At 39.2% G+C, this 10,669-nt stretch overlaps 1 protein-coding gene across 3 annotated transcripts in view; it reads left to right on the top strand.

The window, feature by feature from the left end:
- The first annotated feature begins 7,163 nt into the window (after window positions 1-7,163).
- Window positions 7,164-10,669, top strand: part of LOC102439638 (alcohol dehydrogenase E chain) — a 15,925-nt gene continuing 12,419 nt past the window's right edge. Inside the window, exons 1-2 of one of the 3 annotated variants that reach the window (XM_023748998.1) lie at window positions 7,164-7,272; window positions 9,986-10,087. In XM_023748998.1, the coding sequence (XP_023604766.1) occupies window positions 7,255-7,272; window positions 9,986-10,087 (120 nt within the window). In that variant the 5' untranslated portion in view covers window positions 7,164-7,254. The remainder of the gene's footprint in view (window positions 7,273-9,985; window positions 10,088-10,669) is intronic. The other 2 variants (XM_006108422.3, XM_023748997.1) reach the window with 2 other exon arrangements.

The following is a 10,669-nucleotide window of genomic DNA, read 5'->3' on the forward strand; positions in this document are numbered from 1 at the left end:
GTTTGTCAGGTGCATGCACCCAGGAGAAAAGAGGACTCCAGCACGGGGTGGGAGACGCAGCCTCACTTCCCTGGTCCAGCACCAGGGCAGGGAAGCGAGCCTCACGCAAGTCCCCCTGCTGCGTGCGCGTAGCCTGTTGAATGGTCATTACTGTGATGCTGTAACAGACAATTTGCATATCACCTCTTTATTATATAGATAGTTTAATTCCACTGTGATCTGAGATCAGATGCTATATGTTTTCTATTTTTTTAAAAAATTTGTTAAATTGTGTTTTATGGCCCAGAATGTGATCCACCTTGGTGAAAGTTCCATGTCAGCTTGAAAAGAATATGTTCTGCTGCTGTTAGATGAAATAGTCCATAAATGTCATATATACAGTTAATTGATAGTATTGTTTAGTTCAACTGTGTCTTCACTGATCTTCTGCCTAATGGAATTGTTCTTTTCTGCTAGAAAGATGTTGACATCTCCAGCTATAATAATGGGTTCATTGATTTCTCCTGGTAGTTCTATCGGTTTTTGCTTCAGCAGTTTAATGATCTTTTTATAGGCACATATATGTTTAGGATTATTATGTCTTCTTGTCTTTTAACCTTTTTACTAGCTTTTGTGTTGGTTGATCTATTGCTTTTATTATATGTTTGCCTTTGTTAGTGAGAAATATTTTCTTTCCTCTATTTTCTTAGTCATTTAAAAACAAGTTTTCTTCTTCTTAAAGAGGTCTCCTAAATATCTATATATATAAATAGCTAAGAGACTGGCCCTTAGGTATGACACACACTGACCACCAGGGGGCAGATGCTTAACGCAGGAGCTGCTGAGCAACAGGAACTTTGCAGAGTGCCCTCTCGCACTAAGGGACCCCTTGGGGGATGTTGGACTGCCAGTTTAGGCCTGATCCCCACAGGCCAGGCCGAGGGACCCCACCTGCCAGATGGACCCCGCTCACTCTGCAGATGCCCTTCGAGCCCCAGTGCTGCCCCAGGTGCGGCCGGCTGGGGAGGGACTGCGAGAGGTTGGCTCCAGGGTGTGTCCGGCCTGTCTTGCCCAGTCCCGCCCCACCCGCCACCTTCTAATTAATTTCCTTTCAGTGTGCATGAATCTGTCCACCAGGCCTCTACTTTCTTATAATATTGGTTTGATAGTGGTGAACTCCTTCAGCCTTTTCTTGCCTGTGAAACATTTCATCTCTCCTTTAATTCTAAATGATAGCTTTCCTGAGTAGAGTAATTTTAGTTGTAGGTCCTTGCTTTCCTTTTTTTCCAAAATTACGGTTTGTATCCAATATTATTTTTCTTTCATGTATGCCAATCTCTTTTTGCCTGCAAAGTTTCTCTTCAGAAATCAGTTGATAGTCTTATAGGAGCTACCTTCTATATAACTCCTTTTCTCTTGCTGCTTTTAAGATTAACCTTTGGCATTTTTGTGTTGTTTTTATCTCCCCTATATACTCCACCAACCCCCACAAATCTCCCTCCAGCAATCAACACACTATTGTCCATGTCCATGAGTTTTTTTGTTTTGTTTTGTTTTTTGCTGATGTGTGTTTTGGTGTGGGTCTCTGATTTCATCTTATTTGGGACTCTGCACTTTCTGGACTTTTATGTCTATTTTATGTCTATTTTCCCAGATTAGGGAACTTTTTAGTAATTATATCTTCAAGTCTTTTGCTCACTCTCTCTTTTCTTTCTAGTACTCCTATGATGCAAATGTTGTTAAACTTCATATTGTCCCAGAGATCCCTTAATCTATCCTCATATTTTTTTTTCTTTTTGCTATTCTACTTGGGTGTTTTCTGCTACCTGTCTTCCAAATTACTGATTCTATTATCTGCTTTATCCATTTTGCTGTTGATTCCCTCTAATGTATTCTTCATTTCAGTTCTTGTATTTTTCATTTCTGACTGGTTCTTTTTTATGGTTTCTATCTCCCTTTTTGTGTGTGTGTTTTTTATGTTAATTCTTTTTTAAAATATGTTTTTATTGATTTCAGAGAGAGAAAAGGAGCAGGAGAGAGAGATGGAAATATGATGAGAGGGAATCATCAACTGGCTGCCTCCTGCACATCCCTACTAGAGAGTGAGCCCAAATCCTGGGCATGTGCCATGACTGGCAAACAAACTATGACCTCCTGGCTCATAGGTCCATGCTCAACCAATGAGGCACACTGGCCGGGCTCTATCTCCTTTTTCATGTTTCCTATCTCTTTGTTGAAGTTCTCACTGACATCATCTATTCTTCTCCTAAACTCATCATCTATTCTCACTCCTAAACCAGTGTTCTGAACTCTTCATCTGGTAGATTTCTTGCCCCCATTGCATTTAGTTTTATTTCTGGAGCTTTATCCTGTTCTTTTATTAGGGACACGTGTCTTTGTGTCCTCATTTTGACTACCTCCATGTGTTTGCTTTTATGTATTAGGTAGATCTACTACATCTCTAGTCATGGCACCTTATACGGAATGTATCCTGTGAGGTCGAGTGGCACAGTCTCCCTGTTCAACTGAGCCAGGTGTTCCGGGGTGCCCCTTGCGTGACTGTGTGTACTCTCTTCTTGCAGTTGAGCCTTGATTGCTATTGGCACATTAGTTGGTGGGATTGACTCTTGGGCTGACTGGCTGTGAGGACTGGCCATGACTACAGTGGACAAGCTGTTGTGTGGGGACTGACCCCACAGAGTGGAATTCACTTTGGTGGGGCTGTGGTGCCTGCCAAGTCCACCCTTTGGGTATGTCATTAGTAGCATTAATTGGGTGGTGCTCTGGTGTGGTCTGAAGCTGGCCACCAGGGGTGTTGGTTCTGGGGATTCTTGAGAGAGGCTCTGGTTCAGGCAAAGATAAGCTGCTGCCTTTGTCTGACCTAGGACTGCGTGATAGGAACTACAAAGTGATCTGTGGTTGGTAGCTTCCTGTGCTGGACCTAGGGACAACTGGAAATGTTATGCTGTGAACTATGGCCAGCTGCCACAAGTGCTGAACTTGGGACCACTTAGCAAGAAGTACAAGGCATCCGAAGGCATTTTTGGATTTGTGGACCTTTGAGAAACTAAGAAAGCCCTTAGCATGGACCAAGGCCAGCTGTTTGTGTGGATTATCCTCTGAAATAGGTTTTGGGCCAGGCGTGTGAATTAGATGATACTGGCTCTCAGAGCATCACCAGGGTGGGGTAAGAGCAGTGTTAGCCAAGTTGATGAAGACTCAGATTTGGCACCTGCCTGCAGACTATGGGGGTAAAGGGGTCAACAAAGGAACTATGGCACCTGCCAGCACTTTAGTCTCTAAGAATGCTGCCCCTCCAGCCCTCACCTTAAAGTCAGGAAATCAGTTTCTCCCCATATGTCCCTGAGACTCTTTGAGTTGCTGTCCCTTCTCTGGAGCTTAGAATAAGTGTTGTGAGCAAGTGAGGCTTTGATGGGCCCTTTAAGAGGATGCCTGGGTTTACAGCAGCCCTCCATCTCACCAAGAGTGAGTCCCTGCTGATTTTCACAGCCAGCTGCAGTGGGGATTTCTCTTCTCAGCACAGGAGCTGCAGGTTTTGGAGCTGAAACTCCTCACTCTTCAGTGGGGATCTCCGTGGCCAACGTGTTCCTCCCTATTCTTAACCACCACATGTGGATGTGTGACCAGTCTGTTCCACATTTCTGCCCACTCAGAATATTTTAAGGTTACCTAAAAATCTGTTGATGTGTGAATACCCAAACCTGTAGGCAATTTTTGTAATAATTTATTTAAGTCAAACAGGATATACCTGGAAGTAAGATCTCAACAGACTGAGAAAAATGCTTCTGAAAAATGGCAGTTGGCAGCTTCCTTTATGCATTTGGAATTAAGAGAATGTGAGGCTCAGCTTGTGTGGCTCAGTGGCTGAGCATCGACCCATGAAGCAGGAGGTCACATGCCCACATGGTGGGCTCGGTCCCCAGTGGCGGTTGTGGGGGGTTGTGCAGGAGGCATCCGACCGATTATTCTCTCTCATCATTGATGCTTCTCTCTCTCTTTCTATCTCTCTGTCTCTCTTCCTTCCTGTCTGAATCAATAAAAACATATTTTTTAAAAAGAGAAGAAAACGTAAGGAACATCACATTCAGCAAGGAATGGACTGAAGGACGAGATAGTAACTAAGATTATATGTTCTCTTGAGGGTGTCACACTTTAGAAAGAGGTGCCTTAAAAGACGCATTTCAAAGGTGTGTTAACTCAGATGCACGGAAACAATGGACAAGGCTTGCTTAAGGCAAAGATAGTTCTTTTACTAAAGGAGTTATATGCCTGGGCATAACTGTTCACCACCACCTGCCCAGATATGAATGTCTGATCAGATCAGCCTGTGAGAACCACTTTTCTGTCCATTCATCCTTCCCTGGTACATATTTCTATATTACTAACACAGTGGAGTTCATGTCATTTGCATTACTTTACAATCATTATACAATATTTTTATTTCTGCAGCATCACAAAAATGATCATTTGCATACCTCTTCATCAAGCTGACCCATAATATTTCACTTAAGCATTCAGATGATTTCAGTTTGGTGCTCAGAAAAAAAACCTGCCAAGAACAATTTATGGTGTTGGATTTGGGTAGATCAAACATATTGACTTAGCAACTTAAATGTTTGGCTACTATTAACCTCTCTCCTCACCCTGCCTCAACCCCATGATATTCAAAAGCTATTAGATTATTTATGCACCCATGAGAAGAGTTACATCTTTTTCTTTTCCAAGTATCTTTCATTTATTTTTTTTAATTTTTATTTTTAAATATATTTTATTGATTTTTTACAGAGAGGAAGGGAGAGGGATAGAGAGTTAGAAACATCGATGAGAGAGAAACATCGATCAGCTGCCTCCTGCACATCCCCCACCGGGGGTGTGCCCGCAACCCAGGTACATGCCCTTGACCGGAATCGAACCTGGGACCTTTCAGTCCGCAGGCCGACGCTCTATCTACTGAGCCAAATCGGTTTTGGCTCCAAGTATCTTTTAAGTAAATATTAGCCACATTGCTTTGCCATGACATTTGGCCTATAAAACAAGAAATTTGGAATGGATAATTTTGGAGTTCCTTGCCAGGAGTGTTCTTTCTGACGCTTCTAAAATGGTGGGGGCTTTTTGGATAGATAGCAGAATGTCTTACTCCAACTCTGTTATGCCTTGTTCTATATTTGTAGAGTAGTGGAAATATATGGGTTACTGATTAGACAGATGTGGTTAAGGATTCTGCCACTGTCACTTGTCAGCTTCGTGATACCATTGGAAATTGTGGAGCTCTCTACAGCTGCATGATCTCAACTGTATGGTTTTAATTGATTGTTTCATGGCTGGACACCTGAACCAGTTGGACACCTGCTATAGATTGAGTGTTGTGTCCTCCCCCAAATTCATATGTTGAAACCTAATCCCTAATGTCATGGTATTTGGAGGTGGAGCCTTTGAGAGGCGATTAGATCACAGGCTGGGGCCCTCATAAATTGGAGTAATGCCTTTATACAAAGAGACTCCAGAGAACTCCCTTGCCCTTCCTACCATGTGACAACACAGAGGATGGTTGTCCATACACCAGGAGTTGGGCTCTCACGAGACATCAAATCCACCTTTACCTAGATGTTAGACTTCCCAGTCTCCAAAACTACCAGAAATAAACTGTTTAAACTAGTTTGCTGTTAAACTGATCTTTTTAACAGCAGCCTAAATGGACTAACATAAATTGAATTCAAATTATTCCTAATACTTATCCCACCATCACTCTATAAACTCATGTTAAGTCCAATGAATCTTTCTAAATTGATTGGGGTATATGAGCTCCTTGATGCCTCCCAGAAACTCTGAAAAGTGGTCAGACTCCGTTCTTCATCCTGCTCTGCACAAGTGAAGGCGAGCAGCAGGGAGAACAAGGTGGAGACCATTCTGTACAAGCAGTGTCTTCTCTTCTGGGTGGATGTAGTGTAGCCCAATATGACTGACTACACTTATATATGTAAAGTTGAAAACAGATAATAGTGTCATTCCCTTGACAATTTTAGAGAAATGTACCCTTTATGCTAATGCATACATGTTGACAGACTATATATAATTAAGTAGTTGAATGCAGTATGCTCCCCAAGTGTTGGTATAAGACTTGAGATTTATTAAAAATAAAACTCATATTCTTTCTCTTATTCATGGCACTAACCAAAAGATAATAGAATTGCACAAGGGTGAGTGTTTTTCTTTTTTGACTCTGCGAAAAAGATCATTATTTAGTTTTTAACTAAAATGTTCTCTCTACAAAGCCTCCTTTGGGTCTTTCAGTCAGATGCCCTCCTTTGAAATAGCACAACCCGATGGTCTGACTTGTTTGCCTGTGTCTTTTTTTGCTATAGATTGTGAGTTTCTTTTATGGGTAATCATTGTAGCTAATATTTATTGAAGATTGTCCTATCTGCCAGGTTTCCTGGTAAGTGTTTTAAAGGGCTTGTCTCATTTGTTTAACAAACAATGCTTTGAGATGGTACTATTATTCTATTATTTTACAAATAAGGGCAAATTCACGCAGCTAGTAAAGATAGGGTCTGCCTGGAATCCAAGGCCATGTCATAAGCATGACCCCATACTGCCTCTAGGCAGAGGTAGAGGCCATCTCTTATCCCTCCTTGCCACCCCAGTGCACCCAGCTGAATGCCTGGAACAGGGAGGTGCTCAGGCAGTGCTGCTAGGTATTGAGTAGAGCAGAAACGCCAGGGTCATGAGCACCCTTTCTGTGACTGACTGGTGTCTGACCTCTCTGCTATGAAGAGGAGGAGGGTGCTGGGGCAAACACATTCCTCTGGCTTGTACTTCTCTCTGTCCTATGTCATTTGTGCTGCTTCCTTACTGCTCCTTCTTTCTAACTGCAGCACGAGGATTAGAAGTTGCAGCTTAGTGCACACAAATGGGAAATAGGGCACTGAGAGAGAATAAAAGTGGAATCCAGAAAAAAAGTGGGAGAGAGATTAAATTTACGAGGAGACAAATATTTAACTAACGCAAGCAACCTCTGACCTGTAATTGGCATATTACAAAGTCCAGTTCTGAGGGCTGGCCCATTTCTCTCTGATTTGGTATGGTTTGAGAATAAACTTGTGGGTGTGGCTTAAAGACAGCAGATCACATGCGTGGACCTGGATGTTGCTCAAGCAAATAAAATATCTGTGCAACATATCTGTTTCATGTAATCGAGCAGGAAAAGGTCTGCCAGAATCCATCCGCCTCCTGGCCTGCAGGGAGAACAGAAACATGAGCACAGCAGGAAAAGTAAGCATTTTTTTTTAACTTTTTAAAATATATTCTCATATAATTCACAAAGAGAAACAATATTTAATGAATAATTTAAAAGTTATATCTAAATTAAAAACCATATAAACTGAAACATAAAATAAAATATATGCTTTGTTATGCAATGTATATTGAACCAGAATTTAAATAGATTGTTGCTAAAATATCTTTAAAAGAATATATAGCTTCTGTACCTATTAAAGTCTTTATTTTGTATATTAAATAAATGGGCAGTAGTTACAGGCAATCATGCATAACTTGAAAATCTGAAGTTAGAAATATTTTTAATCAATAATTTAACTTTGTATTAAGAAGCCATAACTTAAACGTTATTGTTTTGTAATCATATTTTTGTTTTGATGAACACAGGAGGAAAGTTAAGTCTGACATAAGTTTTATTGATCTCAAAGCATTAGAATCATCAAGGATAAGCAAGCCAACATCAACATGCAAATTCTAATTTTAAAGGGTCCTATGACGGCTCAATGCAGAAAATTTCCACAGAAATCTTATAGAAAAATATCTTCTCCATACAAAAGTCAACATGATTTTATAAAAAATTAATACTGATATAGTTTGAGTCACTTATTAGTAGTAGGAACAGGGATATTTGGTTCTAGGTCTTCCATAGATCTCTCTACCTCTTCAGTGTGCTTACAAGTGCAGAGAAATGCACTTGATTATATTGAATGTGACCATTCAGTATAATCAATTCACATTGTTTAACTGCTCAGTCCCAAAAAGTGTCCAGTACTTTTGTTGTATTAGGAGTGGAACACACACTCTAATATTTTGCTATGATAACACAATTGAAAGTTTCTGAGATTTATACACACCCTGTGTTATACAAAAGGCCTATATATCAATATGATTTGTTGGAAATCTCAAGGGAGCCAATTGTCAGTTTTTTCATTTCAACTCTCTTTATTTTCATTTGTTACTGATTAGCCATTATGATGGCGAATTACATTCCAAATGAAGAAAAGTTAGGAAAAATTAAAAATAAATTTGTCAAAACTCAGCTTGCAAGAAATAATGAGTTCAGAGAGCAAATGGGTAAACCGAATCTATTCATGAAAACAGTAAATGTTAAGCAATTAGTTCTTTCCCCTCTCAGGCAACATCCATAGTTTTCAGCTTTGTGGTAACACTTCACCTGTTTATTCTTTCTGCATTGTATTTTTCTCAAATGCAAAACAGCAATCATAATAACACCTACTTCATAAGATAGTTGTGAGAATGTAATAAATTAATACTCCTTAGCACTTAGGATAGGGCCTGGTACATAGAAATAATTCAATAAATGTTAGTAACTGCTACTGATGTTGTTGTTATTTAAACTTTGGTTAATCTTTTACTACCATAGGTTGGTGAAAAGATAAAGTTGGATTGATCTTAATTCTCTGGACAGCAAACTTTCTGACTTTGCAAAAATTAGTCAGTTGCTAAGTCAAATGAGCCTCAAATTTGCCATTGTAAAATAGACCAATAGCTTAATAATACTGCCCTGTGGGCTTTAGAGATCAAGTATGTAATTCATTCAGCATTGGCCACAATGTGCCTGCCCATTAAATGAACACTTGATAATCAGAAGCTATGTACTATTAGTGTATTATTTCTAAGCACTCTCATATTTATTGTGATATTGATCATGACAAACACTCGGCAAAGTGGGAGAATTTGACATATAAATAATGAAAATTAATTTGCAAAAGCATACATTTCAATTGACCTTTCAAAATTATATTTACAATTGTGAATTTAAAATTCATAATCAAAATTATTACATAATTTTCTATCTAGAAAAAAATCTCAAATTTATAAGCTTGTAACAATAAAGACAGGTTTTATACTGTATTACATTCTCAAGTACTAAAAATATGTGTTCAACTTTAATTTTGAAGAACATCTATGGGTAAACTATGCTGCATTAAAAAGTCAAACACAGTTAACCCATTTAAAAATATATATATGTGTGTATGTCGGTAAGAGTATGTGTGTTTGTGTGTGAGTGTGTGTGTGTGTGTTTGTACAGCTGTAACCTCTGTGATTTTTGGCTCACCTCTAACACATAAATTAGAGAAGAAAACCGAGCTGCCAAAGCTCACTTTCAAATGAGTCATGCAAACTAGTAGCACACGGAAGTAGTGGGGAGAGAAATCGGAGGAGGAGGACAGGCAAGGAGAAAGAGAAGTCACCTATGCAGGGAGGCAAGTATGCACTGGAATCATAAAGTCCGGTTGTTTGGGGCTTAAGCAGAGACTTGAGCAAGAGAGCAATAGATTTTATGTGACCAGACAGTGATCCTACCAGTGAAATATTTGTGATTTAAAGCTTCATTGCAAGCCAACAGTTGTGGGCAAACAACCAATTTCAGGACTGCATTGGGAAATATCACAAATAAACAACCCTTGGAAAAAGAAACAATATAAGGATGACCTAAAAGAACATATTACATTTCATCTCAATGTCTCATTATAGTTAGTTCTATTTCTATTTTCTTATGTTATTACTTTACACATTTTAAAAAGGTATTTCCATTCTTTTTGCAAATCAGAAGTTGTCCTTTTCTATATAACATTTATCAGATTTCAGACAGGGGGCTAAATGTTGCACATAAAAAGATGAAAGTCATAATCCTTGACTTAAAGAGTGGGTAAGCACTTGTGTCATCTTTCTGTTCAATTTCCAGGTAATAAAATGCAAAGCAGCTGTGCTATGGGAGATAAAGAAACCCTTTTCCATTGAGGAGGTGGAGGTAGCACCCCCTAAGGCTCATGAAGTTCGTATAAAGGTGAAACACTTTTTTCTCTTCTTTTAAATTTTAAGTATAAGAAAATTCAGAGAATAGTACAAATGGAAGTAACAAAAAGTTTATTAAGAAGCACTTATTTTTAATCCTCATGCAAGGATATGTTTGTTTGTTCATTGATTTGAGAGAGAGGAAAAGGGAGAGAGAGAGAGAGAGAGAGAGAGAGAGAGAGAGAGAGAGAGAGAGAGAGATCTCAATCGGTTGCCTTGCCTCCTGTACATGCCTCAACCAGGGATAGAACCAGGAGACCTAGGTAAGTGCCCTAGGTAATCCAAACAGTGGAATTACATTTCTTGTCAAGGAAAGATAAAAATACAAATTGCTAAACTTTTAAAAATAGAACAGACAGTATGTACAGTATAATCCTAATGTCAACCTCAATAAAAAGGTAAACCAAGTCAAGTTCAAAATGGTCAAAAAGACGAATTTATTTAAGAATAAAAGAGTTGTTGCTATTTGGAACATGCAAATTGTAACAGTCCTTGGAGGGTTGGGGCTAGGCTGTACTTATGGGCAGGAAATTTAAAGAGGGGAGAATTTAGTTATAGTCTGTTAAAATGTATG

Source organism: Myotis lucifugus, unplaced genomic scaffold (assembly GCF_000147115.1).
Source record: "Myotis lucifugus unplaced genomic scaffold, Myoluc2.0 scaffold_2256, whole genome shotgun sequence".
NCBI lineage: Eukaryota > Metazoa > Chordata > Mammalia > Chiroptera > Vespertilionidae > Myotis > Myotis lucifugus.